The 18,861-nt window shown below is 36.0% G+C and overlaps 2 protein-coding genes across 3 annotated transcripts; both read right to left on the bottom strand.

Moving 5' to 3' along the window:
- Window positions 1-2: 2 nt before the first annotated feature.
- Window positions 3-2,901, bottom strand: LOC128183484 (SH3 domain-containing protein Dlish-like). Of its 2 annotated transcripts, none has more exons than XM_052852492.1 (3): window positions 2,348-2,901; window positions 1,225-1,917; window positions 3-1,123 (listed from the first exon to the last, which is right to left on the bottom strand). In XM_052852492.1, the coding sequence occupies exons 1-3, from the start codon at window positions 2,403-2,405 to the stop codon at window positions 84-86; spliced, it is 1,791 nt and encodes a 596-aa protein (XP_052708452.1). In that variant the 5' UTR covers window positions 2,406-2,901; the 3' UTR covers window positions 3-83. The 2 variants fall into 2 exon arrangements, with proteins under 2 accessions (XP_052708452.1, XP_052708453.1); XM_052852493.1 differs by having other exon boundaries at window positions 1,234-1,917; window positions 2,348-2,882.
- A 3,444-nt stretch (window positions 2,902-6,345) lies between these two features.
- On the bottom strand, window positions 6,346-14,466 carry LOC128184964 (synaptic vesicle glycoprotein 2C-like). Its single transcript, XM_052854619.1, has 12 exons — window positions 14,329-14,466; window positions 13,240-13,293; window positions 12,635-12,796; window positions 12,368-12,530; window positions 10,828-10,949; window positions 10,292-10,449; window positions 9,992-10,066; window positions 9,680-9,775; window positions 9,430-9,518; window positions 8,940-9,169; window positions 8,362-8,521; window positions 6,346-7,610 (listed from the first exon to the last, which is right to left on the bottom strand). Exons 1-12 carry the CDS (start codon window positions 14,366-14,368, stop codon window positions 7,427-7,429), a joined length of 1,533 nt encoding a protein of 510 aa, XP_052710579.1. The 5' UTR covers window positions 14,369-14,466; the 3' UTR covers window positions 6,346-7,426.
- Window positions 14,467-18,861: the final 4,395 nt, after the last annotated feature.

Raw genomic sequence — 18,861 nt, forward strand, 5'->3', positions numbered from 1 at the left:
GATCTGCTTTATGCTTTATTAAAAGTTGCAAACAGTTTATTCACATATGAATTTAAATTATGATACTAAAAGTTCAGTACCATTTATAAAGTGGTCTTTAGCTGTGTGGATTTTACATAGTTCCTAGGGACATACCCATACTGGCTGGTCTGAGGGTAATATACCCACAGCCAGTCTGTACCTTGCTGATCCATGCCATCAGCATAGACCAGGTCACCTCGACTGACCGTCAGTCCCCCGCGATTCTCATCATTAAAGTCGTACATCATTATGAGTTCTGATCCCTGCCTGGTGCGATCTGGGCGAGACTCATTGGATGAAAGTCTAGAATTAGGTACAAAGAGCCCCTCTGGACCTGAGTCATTCGGTAATGAGACATTTGATTGGTTAGTTGCCATATCTGTGTATAATCTAGAACTCCCATTCTGAACCAGGCTGAAATTCCCCGAAGACAGATTTTGGTAGGAACTGTACTTGTTTGTGACGCCATCACTCTGCTTCTTGTAGAGGTTTTGATCCGACAATGACAGGGGTGTCTTTTTTACAGTACTCATATTTACAATATTATCACAAGTGGATTTAATGTTAACGTTTTCATAACTAGCGGACGCTCTGGACGAGGCTGGGGAGGCCGAGCGTGTCCGCTGTCTAGCGCTCTGATCGGATAGATCAGAGTAACTTGGCGGTAGCCTTGGGGACGGGGAACGACTAGTTACTCTTTGTGAATATGGTTTGTCATAAACGATAAGGGGTGGGCTGTTCAGGGAATCGTCTCCATGGCGATTCGTTTCCAAATTCTGAGGTACTCGGCAGGGAGAATTTGACCTCTTTGCTCCGACTGACGTCACAAGCGGTGACCTCACAACCGAGTACTTCTCGCCATTTTGCATCGATGCCGAGTTTGATCGATGCTGCTCTTTCTGTGTGTCCGAGTAATTGGACTCTTGGTCGAGTTCATTGTAGCGAGTTCGGAGTGCCGATGTCCGTAGAGGATTTCTCTGAGGAGGGGTCGGGGGTTCGCTTGACTGGGAGTATCGTCTTGGGGAAAAGTTTGATAGAAGTGGCTGACGTATTGTCGGGGTGCTTGATCGTTTCTGCTTGTGTTGAAGCGCCAACATTTTCTCTAAAATATACAGAAAATATACAGATGAATTTATAGAATCAGAATATTAAGAAAATCAAATGAAAGTGATGTCTTGAATCTTCAATTTTTAACTTTATTACCCCATTTACCATGGGCTTTAAGTGGTTCCACTGGGCATATGTAGGACTTGGGTACGAATCCCTCCTCTCCATTGCCTCGGCGGACCCACGACCAGTCAGGGTCCTCGATGTTCAGCACATCCAGAAGTTCGGCTCGCTCAACCGTCACATCGTTCTCATCCTGCGCAGTGAAGTCAAAAAGCACAATGAAATGCCCATGTGACGTCTTCCGGAAAGGCCTAACTTCCGGTACCACTGCGATATTTTGGTAGTCGACTACGTTCAACTGGCTAAGGGGGACGGGGGATTTAGGTCCATTGTCGGTGACGTCATTAACGTAATCCTCATTGCAAGAAAAAAAGGAATCCGAATCGAAAGTGTCGAAAGATCTGTATTCTCCCGAATTCCTTGGGGAGTCTTTGGACTTCGATTTTACACTGGGTGAGTTAGTAACTCCTAGACAGAAGGATTCCGGTATAAAGCCCTCTCGGCCGTCCACGGTAATGACGTAACACCAATCGTTCTCCTTGTACAGCTGAAACACCTCCTGGCCCCTCTTAACTTCCAGCTCTTTTTCCGCCCCCGGGCTGAAGTCTTGCAGTACCACCATCTTTGCGTTGGCAGGAAGCCCATGTTGCTTCTCCAGGCCGACTCTGACCAGGGTATCCACGCTGTCACTTCCCGTAATCCTACCAAAAATCGCAGACGAGGCGACTGGAACGAGAAATCGTGTAAATGTCAGAAAATCAAGGTGCACATGTACATACCTCACACAGGTACCCGGTAACGGAGGGGTTTAAATCTTTCAGGATTTCCTATTAAATGTGCAACATTTGGGTATTTCAATAGAGGGAAGATAAAATAGTAAATGGTCCATTAGTTACACCTTGTTAACGCGAGTAGTAACAGGGGGCTGTTTGCTCATACCTTGTCTACCTCTTGTAATCAAACCACTCCAATCATATTATGGAGCAATGTATTCAATTTATAAATAGCAATGCTTTCATCGAAACTGCATAACTGCAAATTAGCATTACCGTTTTAAAAGTAGCTCCGATATTGCAAACCCTGTTATTAAGACACAAAATAACTTAATATTCAGGTGCAATGTCCTATTTCTGCACATATATAAAAGGAGCTTTACCTTTTCTCTTTTTCTCTTTGGTTCCACGTCCAACTCGACTTGGACAGAGGAAAGCCATTATTTCAGTAGACTACTTCTGCAGCGCCTTCTAACGATGGCTACATGTTCGGCAAATATTTCTTGTTAGACAATCAAGTCTCACATATCTATCAGGTTTTCTGCGACGATTACAGGTCCTAAGAACGTCTATGGCCATTAACATGATGAATTAACGGAATTTTAAAAGATTTTCCCATTAGAGACATTCACGTGTATCAAATCAGTTCAATACCATCCACTCAATCAAATGGCAATATTTCTATCTTCTCGACTGTAAACACACACACAATGTAAGAATTCTCAAATAATTCCAAATAAAATAAACAAACCGGTGCTATTGGATTGAAACAGCGTTTTCAATAAGACAAAGCCATTTAAACGCCCCTCTTAGCGTTGAATAGTTCGAAATATCTGTAATCTATTATTCGGAAACAATGGGTTGGTCCAGTAAAGCACATGATCTGATTACCGGGGGGACTGGTCTCTGGTACATGTAAGTCCCTCGGTCTACCTGTACCACGAGGGACAGGTGAAATACTTATGTCACCTTGACAAACCATCCCCAAATCTGGTTATAAAGTAGCAGTTCGTTTGTTACATTTAATAGTCGAATATCAGGATTTGAAATGTAAATGAATGCAATTTTATGTGAATTTGTTGGAATCGGATTACACAGTGTAACATTTGACAGGATATCTTTGTCACGCCTTCTTATTACCTGCAAAATATTTGTTATATTGTGTAGACATGTTACCATTGTGTATCTAGTCATACGGAATACAGTGTACCGGAATGCGTGACAATTAAATGCCATTAATTTCGATGGAACTATCTCTTCAAGAACAAACTTAGATTTTACACGTCAGAAATGCTTTTGGTTAAAGATGATTAGATCACGGTAGATCAAAAAGCTTAGTACCGTACGTGTACATGATGTTATAAATTTATTTAATTCAATCCCGACTGCTTGTTGCATGCTTCAAATACTGTATATATATTTTGTCCGTTCAAATTGACCGTTGCCCTAGCCCTACATGTACTACATGTAGTAGTTTAGTACTTGCATTTCCACTTCATTTCTTAATTGTCAATTATACTATTTATATTACTGGATTTTTTCTAAGGACGTGTAGTCCTTGCCAGGTGATATATTTTTTTTTACTATTCAGGCACGTGTAGCATCGTTTTTTAAAAAAGGGGGGGGGGGGCGGGCGGGCAGACTCATCCAAAAAAACTTGACAAGAAAAAAAACAACTTTCCAAAATCTTCAAAATCCTAATCCGGGGGGGGGGGGGGGGAGCAACTCCATGATAATTCAATTTTTTACATGTAAATTTAAGAAAAATGGTTGCTGGGAGAAAAAGTTCACCCCTTGTTGCTACTTGGCTGCTGCATCACAGTTCATACATCAAAGTCTTACAAGGCCTCACAGTGTTTATATTAAGAGGGTTGTATGGTCGTGACTATTGTACAATACCAATCTCCTTTAGAAGACCTATGTATGAAAATACAGGAAATATTTTAGAAATCTAAAATTGTTCGATTTTTTCTTCATTTAAAGGTAGTTAAAGCTGATGGTTGATTTATTGACCGCCATGCCTCCTTAACATATTCGACGCTAAATGTACTATTATATGGTTCCTTGAGTAACATGCTGTCTTCGACTTTCACTTAGACCCATCTCTGCATGAAAGTTCATTCTAGTCATATACCGAACATATCAAATCAATTTGAATCTTTTATTCACCTTTCCAAGACTTGTATTTGTTTCAAATATATCCAACTTGTCTAAGATTTTTATTGTGTATCCTCATCACATGTACATTTAGACTTTATTTAACTTTTATCAATATCAGCTAGGGTTGCGTTAAAACATGACACTTCTAACAGAATGATCAGTTTGTAGAAAAAAACTGTCACTAATAAATGTTGCTTGCTATATAATCTAATGAATACATCACTTCATATAAATATCACGTAACAAGTTCTATTCCAGACCGAAATGGCGCCTGTGTCTCTCAGCGGCCTCTGGATTCACGTGGGTATTGAATGGCGGGCGCATGGCGCGATGCTTGACGATGTCACGGTCCACGGTAGGGGCGCGGGGAAGCCGGGGCACTACCTTGTAGGCGGAGAACTTGGAGCTGGTCCTCTTCTTGGCGGGGCCGTGGAGCACCATGACCTTGATGTTGACATTGTTAGGACAGCTGTTTCGTTCGTCCTTCACTACCACCTCTAGTTCGCCGTTCTGAAGCACCGCCTCCGCTCTCAGAAACACGGGGACACGGTTTCTGCCGGATTCCTGCTGCGGATGGTCAATCACCAAAATGTCTGGCCTCGCTTTCGGTCTTGGGACTCGCCCTCTGGAATTTCCCGACCCGATATCATATGTGTTAGTGGAGATCGACAGCCCAGGGTCAAGGACGGTGTAGACGGACTCATCTGAGTACGGAGCAGACGACACAGTACCCTCAGTGGTGGTCCCTATGGTAGAGTAGAGACTGGAGAGACCTAAATCAGAGCTACACGGCTCCTTGTCGCTCTGGATCTTGGCAATGGAGACGACTGACTCGTCTGAATCTTCATACGAGGTGGAACCACTGAACCTCTTTGGGTTTTTGGAGCGCTTGGCTGTCTGTAGTACGTGTGCCTTGAGTCCGCTCTCGGTACAGATGTCGCCCTCGCTCTTGTTTTCCCTCGACTTCTTTTGGGGATTATTATTTCTGGGTGACGACGGACACGTACTGTTGCGGGATTCCGACACCGAAGGACATGTTTCAATGCTCTTGACTCTGGTAGCCTCTTTGCTAGATCTTCCACTAGCAGGACTTTCCCTTTCATGGGTTTCCCCCTCGATGACAGGACTCGTGTTTCCTGATTTCAATTCCGATATAATCAGGGATCGCCGCTCATTTTCATCAAAGCGGACCTCAAGTTGTTCGGCTCGTTGCGCATAATTTGATTTGCATGACAGATCAACAGATTTTCTGTTCATGAGTCCGTCCCCGAGCAACTCTATTGGTGGGTCTGATTTGTTCTCAGATTTTCTTTCTTCAAGCAGTTTATCACAATTTTCCGAGAATTGTTCCAGATTTTCTTTGGTTACTTCTATCTCATCCAAGGGGTTTTCTGCATGCAGAGACTCTCTGCTATCATTGAAAATCACTAGACAGTCGACCTTCTCCTCCAGCTCTGCCTTATTGTCATCGAAAACAATGTTGAAGTACTTTTTACCCTCAACACACTTCATATTTTCTGACTTTTCAACCAACGATTCCTCCTGCGTGTTCATCTTTGTTGGTATGAAGACTTTTATTGTGACGTCATAGTGTTACTTCACGTCATGTGATTCATTGGGTTTGATTCATCTGCTACGACGTCATAATTGATATATATTTCGTTGGGCTTTAGTTAGCATACTTGATGTGTTAGCTAAAGCCGTGACCATAACAGTTCGCGCTTTTGATCGTTTTTTTTTTTTATTTTACATGTGGAAAACAGTAATATAGAGATTGCATTAATTTCTATTTTCATGGCGCTCACCAAACAACAGACAATGCTCGGATACACCTAATTTGACCAATCAAATCATTAGAAACATGTAGACTAAGGCTTCGTTTATTTTTTACTTTAGAGGGTAACTCATTCTCACAGCTCAATTATAGAACTCTTCAGTGTTACATTTAATATGTTTTGACCTTTGACCTTAAACTATCCGAGGATTTTTCTGAGTAGCTTTTGCCCCCTTCCAAAGAAGACATTCTTTGAAAATTGTACACGTGTATTTCTCTAAAAAGGTTTAATATAATTTGGGTCCCTTCTGTTGTATGTTTTGATGTTTTATGTCGAATGTTTGAATGGTGTCATAACAACTTGTTATTTATGCTTCTTATTTTTTTTTTATTCCATGGCCAAAACCAATTCTACTTTCTCATAAAAAAGAAACACAAAGTCCAGAATATTCTCAAAATATTTTTATTTGAAAATTAATAAAACAAACAATTATAGAGGTATTTAGGTAGAGATTGATTTAAATAATAATACAAATGTCAACATACTCAACAGGTACACAATAATCCACAGAGAAACGCCATCTACCTTCAATAATAAGTGATTCTTTTCCTTATATTAATATTTTCTCTCCACTCTGTAAAAGTATATTGTAAAATTTGTTTTTTGGTACTGCTATTCTCTGTGTAGATCTTTTATAATAATTATGATCTGCATTTACTGTCTTAGTTGGTCAATTACATTTTTCACTATGAATCACGGAAGGGTTTTTTTTTTAATGAAAAGTACCAGTACCACAAAATGAGCACGATGCATTCTTGAACTGTTTAAAACACATGATAGCAGTGTATGAATATCATTACAAAGGATTCTGATTATATCTATAATGTTTTTCTTTCTGGTTTGGATATTGTTCAACGTTTGACATTTTGACGTCCTTTACGGAAGTCAACCGTTTTAAATTTTTAAACAAGACTATTAAAATTCAGGCCATGATACAAAAAAACAATATAAATACATCTCAAAATGTAATAATGTGTATAAAAAAGTTTCTAAGATAAAACCAACATAGTGCCGCAATGACGAGACTGTAATAAGGTCACTTGGTGAGGCTATGTGGAGGTCTACTTACACTGCATGTCCACACTTCACAGAAAAAATATATCTAAACCATTGTTAATTAGACCCATCCTTAAAATACACACAACTTATAAGTGTAGTACATATGTACTTTTACAGACAAAATAATTTGATATGCAGAATAAATTAAACAGTTTATCATAGAGTTCTCTAAAGATAAACAGATTAAATTAGTATGATTTGTCAAGGAAGTCTGCACAAAGGATAGACAGATTGAATTAGTGAACATATGCCCAATTCTACATGGTAGAATAGACAGATTGAATTGGTAAGACTGAGTACACGTACCATGGTACTGACAGATTAAAATAGTGTTTATTCCAACAATCTAAATAAAATGGGATTGAGAGATAGAATGAGTGAATAAAATAAGAATTAAGACAGATTAAATTAGTGTATGTCTGTCCTGACAGTACTTGGGAGTCGAATTGAGGTCAATCCCCCAAACACTAGTAAACCTGAAACTAGAATCATGGGAATGGAACAATGTACGTCCACCAACTCTCCAAAGATGACATTTCCAAAAATAGCAGCTATTCTACCTACTCCTGTTTGAATACCCATAGATGTTGACCTGAAAAAGAAACAAAGCTATTCAGTCATCTATAGCTGTGGTTCATGTTGTTGATATTTATATTTCATGTTAACCTAAAAAACTCTTGTGTACTAAAAATCATTCAATGTTTTTCATAGATTTAACCACATAATTCAATACTTTTTTTTTTTTTAAATTGTGAATCAACTTTTATCTGGGCATCAATTTCTTTCACAGTTATCAGTGGCAACTTGAAAAGGCTTTAAAGAAAGGATTTGTGAGAAGAAATATTCAGGATAACTTCCTTCTGAAATAAATGTTGGTTAACAGTAAATCGGCAAATTTTCAAAAATTCAACATTTTAAAATTCAATAGAATGAGTGGTATACCCTTCAGTGATGACGTATCAGGTAGAGTAATGTACAATCATGTTAAGGACACTCGAGACATTACTCAATTTTATATAATTTTCCTTGATATATTATTCCTTATTTATCAACATTTAAACCTGTTAATTCCCCAAAATTCAGGGTACATTACCAGGCTTTTTTTGAAGCTAGACTACTTAGAGTTTTCCATAAAATTGCATGCAAAATGCATTTGAATGTTTATAGATAAAGTTATAGTATATATCTTCAATTGAACACTTAATATCTGAATAAAAAATGTATCATATATATATAACATGAAAATATAATGATGGAATCAATGGAAATCTTCATATTGTGGAGATAGAAAAAAATAAAAAATAATGGAAGATAGATCTCATCTAACCTTAATGTTTCTGTACCTGACATTGGTGGGGAACAGTTCAGTGGACAGGACGTCCAGGGCGTTCCAGCCCACAGTAGACACCGCCCCAAACAGACAGGACACCCCCAGGTTCTGCCATTTGTCCCGTACCAGCGGGATGAAGAACACACAGACACCTGACGCCACCATGCTACTGGCTGTCAATCAAAAGTGTTACTGATAAGTTGAACGAAATGTATTAAGCTAATTTTGAAGACACATACAATTTTTTGTATAATCATTGACAATTAAGGAATACATTATTAAAGTTGGTGTGGACAATGCATAATCAAGTTTTTTTCTTGTTTTAAATTCTATAACATCTTGCCAAACTCACCCAAATACCAACACTTCAAAACAATTAATTTAAATCAGGTCTTAACAAATGAGAAGAAGTCAAAAATGTGAAGAAAAGTTTACAGACGGACAACAAGTGATCAGAAAAGCTCACTTAAACCTTTGGTTCAAATGAGCTAACAAGTAATTTAAATCTGCAGGGCTCACTAAATGACCTACAGTTTTAGCTAGCATGTCACAAACACAGCTGGTAACTATGAGCAATTTTTAGTTTCTTACACAGCAGTAGCTTCCTTCCCAGTTGATCCATAAGGTATATTGTCAACAGGTTCCCCGGGAGATTGGACAAAGCTGTCAGGAAGCCAGAGAAGTAGATCCAGTCCTTGTCCATGGCACCTGTGGAGTTGGTTGTCCTGTTAGGTGGCCCCACATGATGATCACAGGGGGAGCCACCGTACTTCTCCACCCGACTGAAAAGTTCTGGGAACCACATCCACAACCCGTAGTAACTAGAATCAAGTCATTAACCATCAATCATGCATAGAATTAAACCAAACATAATTGTATCTAGAATGGTAACATATCATTCAATGTCTAAATTGAAGGCATGCCTTTTAATGCCTTATATCATTTTTACATTATGAATAAAGTGAGAATTAAAATAAAATAAAAGAGACTGAGTGGACAATAGGCACCTAACCATGGTAAGCTTTAAGGTAAGATCTGACAGAGACATTCCTCATTTTCTGAAAGAAGCACACATACTTACCCAAAGCTGAGCGTGAAGTTGATGATGAGCATGATGACTGATGATCTGAGCAGTGGAGGCCTAAACAGCTCACCCGATATAGAGGCCAGCTAAAAAGTTAAGTAAAAATGAACCATCACATACATCATTTAAACACTGTATATCTTATAAAGGTAGGAAAGAACCATACTTTGGTATATGATATCAAAAGCCTACATATCAGAGGACTCTAAAACTGGTACATTTTACTTTAATTCAGAGTGAAACATACACTTTTGAGATTTCTGGATATGCTGGACACACAACCTGTGTCCTGGTGAGTGAGATGTATTGGTCTGTGATCTGGATCTAGTACTAAGGAAGTCACCTAAAAATATATACAGAACACAAAGAAATAACACGTAGAAATCCATACAAATGACGCAAATATTTAACAAAATTTCAAGCAATACCCATTGAATAGGATTTGACAGCAAGTGGAACCTGTCTGTTATATTTCATTACAATGAAAATCGACATTTATGAAATATCATTAAAAAACAACATCTAAAAAAACCCAAAGTATCCATTTAAGTGTGCTTACTTTATAACTTGAGGGCTGGTTGTTTTTCTTGTGAATGAACTTCAGTACAGATAAAGCTTTCCTATTTTGCCCAATCTGAAAAAATACATACCCCAGTATGCTTTAAATCGATGTGTGTGTAATTGAACTACATGTATATATAATAAAATACTAGTCAAATATACAGAATAAAAGTCCTTTTTCTTGAAAATATTTCTCAAGGAAATCAATGACAGATTTTTAAAAATGATTATTGCTGATTGCTTATCAGTAGGTTAGTTGATCTTTAATAATTCATTGTTTAATTCTCTAGAACCTTACAGTAAGAAGGAACTTTGGGCTCTCTGGCATGAATACAAAGAAGACAGCAGAGGTAAGACTAGGGATGGTGCACAGAGCCACAAAGATCCTCCAACTGTTGTACTTAAAACTGGCACTGTGGTAACCTATATCTCTGGGAATTACTGACCAGGCCAAACCTGAAAAAAATCTCAGGAGATGAAATCTTGAAATACAATACATGACAATGATATGTCGGTTACATTGAAAGAAGGACAGTTGTAACAGTGTGTACTTGGAGCGATATACTCTTATTTTTTCAACACAGTAATCAACTAATAAATTACAAAATTTGGCTCATAATTAATATGTCTAAAATGATTAAATTCTAGTATTTTTTTCTACACGGGAAGAAATTAATTTAACACTTACTAGAATCAATATTGAAAAAAAATTACATATTTGTAATAAGTTTTTGTAGTACATAACAGAAATTAAATTGCACTGCAAATATGTACAGCTCTAGCCATGGTGAATACAGAGTAAATACGAGGCATCGTAATATTCAGTGTTTTTACCAGCTGCTATGATATTGCCAAACATCCAGAAAGTGGCGAGAGCACTGATCATTTTGCCACGTCTGTCTTTTGGTTGGAATTCAGTGAAATATGAGAATATCACAGGTATGCTCCCTCCTACCCTATTGTCAAATATGTTAATCATAAGAAAATAACTCAAAGAAATATCTTTATAACTATATTCTTGTACAAAAGTAATGTATTAGTTACATGTAAATAATATAAACATGTTGTATCTGCACTTGCACAAAAATTATGCAATAGATACATGTAAATCAAATAAACTTAGATGCTTGAAGAAATACATATACAAGGGTTGTCCCAAAATAATGTAGACAGGACACATAATTTATAATCTGTTCACTGCAATTTCATTAGACTTCTATGTTTTCTTCAATGACCCTTTGGCAAACTATACTGAAAATATCAAATCTGTACTTTATTTATTTCTTGAGAAAATGAATAATAAGTAACAACAAGTTTTGCCAGGCGGCGCAATGTGCGACGTCAAAATTTCTAGTCTTTACGTTGTTGCTAAACCCTCCACATCGTTTACAATAACATTTACGTTTTATTTCCGGAAATGTCTTAGAAAAAATATTATCTTTGAACATGTACCCTGAGTGCACATTCAACCTTTATTTCTAATTTTGTTTTGTTTTTTGATTTTCTAAGTACAAACGATCTGTCGGCTCCAAACTTGCCCTGTATTACTTGTTGTCTAACCTACGTCTTGCCGAAATGTGTCGTTCAGCATTTTGACGTTCATTAATATCGTTCGGGGTTTCTTTTTTCCACTTATTGTCATCATACTTGTTCAAATATTTTCAATGTTGTTTAACTACTTATTCAAAAAACGCATTTCTAATCAATTTTATTAATTTTATTTATTTCAAAAGCCGCTTAGGATTTATTTCATGGTCTTTACAAAATTGTATCAGTTACTGCTGCGCCGCCTGACATCGTCATTTTATTACAAGTTAACTTTTCAACTTGTCCAAAAACACGCTATAGAGTATTTAAAAGTTTTGTTATAGCCAAAACATTTTCTGAGTAAATAGTAGAATTATCATCAAATATCAATGTATGTTTTATTTGAATTTTTTCATTCGAAAAGTGCTTTTCCTCTCAATTTTCATTTCATTATGTTGATTTTAACTTTTTGTTTTTGACATTGCGACGCATGTCGAATTTCTGATCTAACATGCTTTCATTTCACTAATTTAATCTCAAACAATATTTGATTTTAAAACATTTATTTTATTTGAATGCAAATTTCTTGAACCCTTTGTGTCACAAATTTCATTTTCCTTTGTCTTTGATTAACTGAATAACGCCACTTGTCTACGCTATTTTGGGACAACCCTCGTAGACCAATTAAAATTTTTTCAACAATGGTTAAAATACTGAAAGTGTAAAAAATGGAAATATGTTAGCTTTCCTCTGATGAGCATTTTAACTCTATGTGATTTGAATGGCTTGTGGAACTACTGTATACTTCTCATACACATAAAAAAAAGCATGTAAAAAGCTGTATTACCCTATGCCACTAATAAACCTGGCCAACAGGAACAGCCAGAACACTTGTGATGTACTGGAGACTAGGCCTCCCAGTCCATTCACCGTCAGAGAGCCCAGTAAAACAGTACGTCGGCCGTGACGATCCGCCAGCGAGCCCCAAAAGTAGCCCCCAATCATCATTCCTGAAGATAAAAAAAAAGAAAAAACAAGAGTGAAAGTAGAATAAAAGAGCTGTTCACCCCATTCATGTAAAGTTAAGAAAACTGTCACATCCTAATGTACTGACCAACGAAAATAATGGCATTGAGCCAGCCCTTGTCCACCGAGGACATGTCAAGGTCTTTTTGTGCAGAGGGCAACATGAAGGATACAGAGAGAACCTCAATGGCATCACTGGACACGGCCCAACCACAGAGAAACAGGACCAGCCAATGAAATCGCCCGTACCCTGTAGACAGAACATCATATCAGCTATGTGTGGACAGGAGGTTATCAATACATTGTTAACATCATGCAAAACCAACATATGGAAAACACAAAAAGAGAACAATTTCTATATTTTTCACATGCCACAATTAAATCAAAGTAAATTTTTAGAAATAAAATTATACTGTACTTGATTGTTTACTATACAGTATTGATTATTCACATGTAGCAACAGAATGTACATATACAGTGAAGACCTATTTGTTAGGATTTTTTTTTTTAAAGGAGTCGCCTCAGTTGGCATCAAATCAAGCCTTCCTGTTATAAGTGAAGCATTACACCTGCCTCAGACAAATCATGCTTTACCTGTCTTAGATAAAAAGATCTGTTCAGTTTGTGACAAATCTAGACCTACCTGTCTTAGACAAATCAAACCTTACCTACATAATAAAAATCAAATCTTACCTGTCTGTTTTAAAGCATCCTCATACAATGTCTCTGAACCAGTCTCCTCTACATCTGTCAATGAACAAATCTTTGTATAAGAGATATAAAACTGATTACTGATTTTGTTACTTTGTGTTAACAGTACAATCTTAATTGAATATATCAACATGATAAAACACAGAGAGTGGGAGACACTACATTTCTACACTGCTTGAATCTGGACTTCGAAAATATGACTCCTTCTAAGAAAAATACCCATGAGAGAGAGAGAGAGAGAGAGAGAGAGAGAGAGAGAGAGAGAGAGAGAGAGAGAGAGAGAGAGAGAGAGAGATTTACACCAATTAAATCTTTAATATAAAATTATATAATGGGTACACATTTATTTTTATAAAAAGGTTTGGAAATCTTAATGTTTGATCTTTCAAAAACTAACACAAGATTTTGTGAAAATGTGTTACATTCTCATTTGCATGGGATCAAAGTATGAAAGTAGATCACTTTGAAATCAGATGTGGACTTTGTACAATCACTAGATATATGATGACTGTGAAATGATTTTGTAATTGCTTTATGTAATTTAAAAAGCAACTTGATTGTAGGTCAGATGAAATTTGAGAACTTCACCATTTACTGGAGTTATATATCATCACGAGGCTCATTTATAGACTAGTGCAGTATCTGATCATGTAGAGGTATATGCATTGCACACATGCACCAATTCATAACAACATGCAATGCATCAGACAGTTATGCTATGTTATTGAATGGTTCCAAGTTCTACTATAGGTCATGAATTTTTTAGGATATAATTTGAATAAATATATGTATTAAAAAAATGAATAATAACATTCTGCATGTTCTGGATGAAAGTTCTATTATATGAACTCTTTGGTAAAATTAAGAACCAGTTACCTATATGACAGGCATACGTTATGATTACATTAGAACTGACATACAGTTTACAATTCCTGGGTTTTAGAAATATCACGAAAGTAAATATTAACAAATATTGGATATGTATCAGATCAGCTGTTATCATGATATGTTAACGTTATATCATCACGATATTTTGCAACAAATGAATAATGTGATACACAAAATGAATACCTCTGTCGTCCTGATTATCAATCAACCTTTGGTATTCCATTTCCTGGTCAATCTGTTTCCTGAAATATACCTTTCTTCAGACTGAGTATTTACTACATCTTGTCGTGACAAAAATAAACAAATCAGTAATAAATTTATACAGTTTTCAGTGCGAATAAACGTTTCCTTGACCTGCTAGATAACTCGTACCAAAACAACGTCGGACTAAAGCAAATCGGACGAAAACCAACTCGGGTAATATTGCAAATTTTCGTGGTTTATATATTTTAACAGGTTTATACATACATTGACATCATGTTATAAAGAGAAAAAAATGACAGAAGAACACAAGCTCTTTTTTTTTTCATTGTAAGCTTAAAATATTCAATATTCAATGTGAGTTTTGTATTTCACGAGTCAAAATGTCTTAACCTTTTTTCCGCATCTTTTTTCATTACTTATTCATAATTAAATGTGTTTTTTATCATTTGGTATTTAAACAACGAAACTATTCACAAATTGAAAATTTTAACACATTTTTAATTTCATTCCAATACTTATATATATGCACACGCAACTTACTCATAATGTGAATTTCTGTTATTTTAAAGGCAAGCGTTTTTAATAAAAATACATTTGTGTTATTTTAAAAAATAAGGGAAATTGGGAAAAAAAATTCAAAAATTTTGATTAAAGCTACAACAGGCCGATGCCATCTCGTGTTTCACTGCCCCCCCCCCCCCCCTTTGAGTTTTGAAAACAATCTCTGTGAGATCATTTTAATAACAACAGGGACGACATATACCTTACATGCATGTTTATACACGTTAAGAAGTTTGAGTGATACAGAATATAAGTCAGTTTCATAAAATTCATTTTAATGCAAACAATATAAATGTAATAGTTTTGCTGCATGGTTTCATAATCATCGTTGATTTTAAAAATTGTAACTAAAATCTAGTTTTCAGATGAAGAAAAAGTTTTCATTTCCGAAATTTTGCCAGCTCTTTTTTTCCTTTTTATAAAACAACTCTGAAAGGGAGCGGTTGAATCTGATGCTATTTTTCAATATGGTGTACAGTATAACTGTGATACTTAATTCTCCATATAGACTTTCTTTGATTTAACAGTGTAACAAGAGCAAATACACCGAAGGTCAAACTTGACCGTCGATATAAATAGGAAATGCTTCATGGACAACAAATTACCCACCAGATATATACCTTAAAATTTTAATTATGATTTCTTTATCAGTAAAGCATTATTTAGTAAAAAAAAAAAATCCAAGTAAATCAATAAAAATCGATTTTTTCGTATATCTTTATGTAAAGATCTTTTTCTCAAGGAGATTAATATAGACGAAAAAATGGCCATCCAGTTCTCTAAAACAAAATGAGTTTTCCTTTCTCATTTACTTTGCCGATGGCGTGTGCTATTTACTCTAAAGTAATTCCATCTTAAAAGACTTCATACAATGTAACTCCCCAAGTAAAATCAACATTAAAATGAAGGCGCCTGTTCGTGAATTGTAATGAATTTTAAAGTAAAAAACGCGCACCATTCAATTTAATTTAAATTGACCACTTTTAAAATAGGTAAAGAATTGATTTACTAAAGAATTGGTTTACTGAATAGTACCAACAATTGAAAGGAAGTTTAAATCTTTATTGATATGATTTTGGACTAAAAGGAAATTTTTTATTTAAATTGAAATATTTCAGTTGTATGAAAATGTATCGTTATTGGTTCCAGTTCAAGATTTTTAATCATATATTTACTTTCCTTATAATAAATTCTAATTCATTTGTTGCCAGCAGTATTTTGCACGTATAAACTTGACTTTAAGGAATTTGACTAGCAAGCTTTCAGTATTATATAGGGAATCACAAAATCTAAAGAAAACGTTTACTGGATATCTTTCTAACCTAAATCGCTGTCTTTTACCAAACAGGAAAGATTGGGGGTTTTTTTTTTATTTGAAATTCCGATAATTCTTTGCAGTGATCAGCATCATTTGTGATTTATTTACACGGAATGATACGTTTAAAATAATATATATATTTTTTTTTAAAGTAAGACATTTAAAAAAAACCACCCCACATTTCTTTTTTAGTTAACGTTTAGATAATTCTTTCATTGAAATTCCCTGCTTCAATTTTGATTAAAATAGGAATAGTACTTTTTAAAGTGCATATTTTATACTAAAATGTTTTACTTAAAATTCGTAGAATTCTTTTTATTATTATTATTATTATTAAACACTTATAGAGCGCCCTATATATAAAACTCTAAGGCGCTGTACAACATAAAAAGTAAAACAAAATAGATCACAGTCTATTTAAAGGTCATGAGCTTTTTTTAAAAGAAAGGTTTTCAGTTTTTTCTTAAAAATTCCTAACGAATCACATTTTCTTACTAACGGAGGAAGAGAGTTCCAAAGGGTAGACGCTGCTTTGTCAAATTGTCTTTTACCATAGAAAACTGTTCTTGTTGATGGTACAGCTAAAAGATTAGACGATTCTGAGCATAGGCTGCGCGGTGGTACGTACGGCCGAACTAGATCTCTAATGTAAGTTGGTGATTCACCGTGGAGCGCCTTGTATGTATAAACAAGGGTCTTAAATTTACACCGGAATTCAACAGGCAGCCAATGCAGTTGGATTAAAACAGGACTTATATGGTCAAATTTTGAATTTGATAATGTTATGAGCCTTGCTGCAGTGTTGTGCACGCGTTGAAGCTTGTTCGTGAGTTGTTTGTTGGTCCCGACAAGCAAGGCATTCCCATAATCCAAGCGAGATGTCACAAGCGCATTAACAAGCGTTTTGCATGCATCTTCGGTTATGTAATTTCTAATGCGTCCGATGTTTCTTAGATGGAAGTAACATGACTTAGATAGTTCATTGCAATGTTTTTCCATTGTTAATGACGTATCAAAGTATGTTCCAAGATTCCTAACAAAGGGGGTACTATGGATGGTGTTGTTTCCAAATGAAAGACTAAGACCTTCAATATCAGCTTATCTGTTCTTAGGTGCGAATACCATGAGTTCCGTTTTTTCCTGGTTCAATTTCAGCAAGTTTGCGTTCATCCAGTTTTGAATATCGTTGAGGCATGTAGTTAGACGATTGGAGATGTCGTTCCAATTATCACGGGGTTCGACCATGATGTAGAATTGTGTGTCGTCTGCATATCAATGATAGTTCATGTTGTTTCTGTGACAAATTTCACCGAATGGTTTCGCATACATACAGTAGATCTTGGGGCCGAGTACCGAACCCTGGGGTACACCAATCCTGAGAAACTTTGGTTCCGACAAAGTTGATCCAATCGAGACGCGTTGTGACCTATCACCCAGATACGACTGTAGCCACCGGAGGGCCGAGCCAGCTATTCCGTAAGAGTACTCGAGTCGACGAAAAAGTATATCATGGTCAATGACATCGAATGCCGCAGATAAATCAAGCATCAGTAGCACAGCACAACATCCTTTGTCAAGGGAAACCGCAATGTCGTGATGGACTCTTAGAAGGGCTGTCTTTGTGGAATGAGCCGCGCGATAAGCAGATTGCAAATCCCTGCATTAATTTTGATTGATTTTCACGGAATGGTACATTACAACATAAATATTTTATACAGAAAAACATATTGTGTTTAATTTAAAATTTAGAGACTTCTTGTATCACAATTCCCTGCACCATGTTATATATATGTACAATGTAAATTTTATTATCGTAAATGTATGTGTTTAAGATTCCAAGATATAAGAATACATCCTCCGATTCATATTTATAACATTTTGTTTTGTTATACTTTCATGTTAAATACTGAAATCTGATTGGTTAAGACGCAGTTAATAATATTTACTATTACCCTCAGCGTTAGCAACGCACTTGGCAACGGGTAACAATAAAAAATGTTACATGCGCGAAAATGTACGGTTCGCTGTAGAATTCACGTTATTCCTATATAAAAGCAGTACAATTTTCTTAAAAATTTTAAAAAAGACATTCAGTATAACAAAATAAATAGTGCCTGTTTGGGAGGATAACAGTTGAAATTGACACCCCTCGAAAACCATTGTCAACCTCCGCTTCGCGTCGGTTGACAATGGTTTTCTCGGGGTGTCAATTTCAACTGTTACCCTCCCAAACAGGCAATATTTATATAATATTACATTTTGCGTTGATCTCAACGAAGATATCATAACACAAAATGTAATCATAACTTTTGATCACTCAAAACCTGTCAAAATGTATCATGATAGAAACGAATAATACACCAGTTGAAATAGCTTCTCTAAAAACAAAAAAACGAAGAAACACTCAACTTAGAACTGGTTTATAGTTCAATGCATATAAACCTTGATCATTAAAACCTGCAGTGAATCGATTACTCCGCGGGAACGATCACAGAAAATACAGTCGTGGCAGGGGTAAATATACTTTGGAGGTGTTTTAAGATATCTAATATAGATTTTTTCGAGGTTGTAAAAAAATGCATTGTTCATTGTGGAAAAAGGTAGGAAATGGGAATTGTTGAGTTCACTGTTGA

The sequence above is a fragment of the Crassostrea angulata genome, chromosome 5, assembly GCF_025612915.1.
Source record: "Crassostrea angulata isolate pt1a10 chromosome 5, ASM2561291v2, whole genome shotgun sequence".
Classification (NCBI taxonomy): Eukaryota; Metazoa; Mollusca; class Bivalvia; order Ostreida; family Ostreidae; genus Magallana; species Magallana angulata.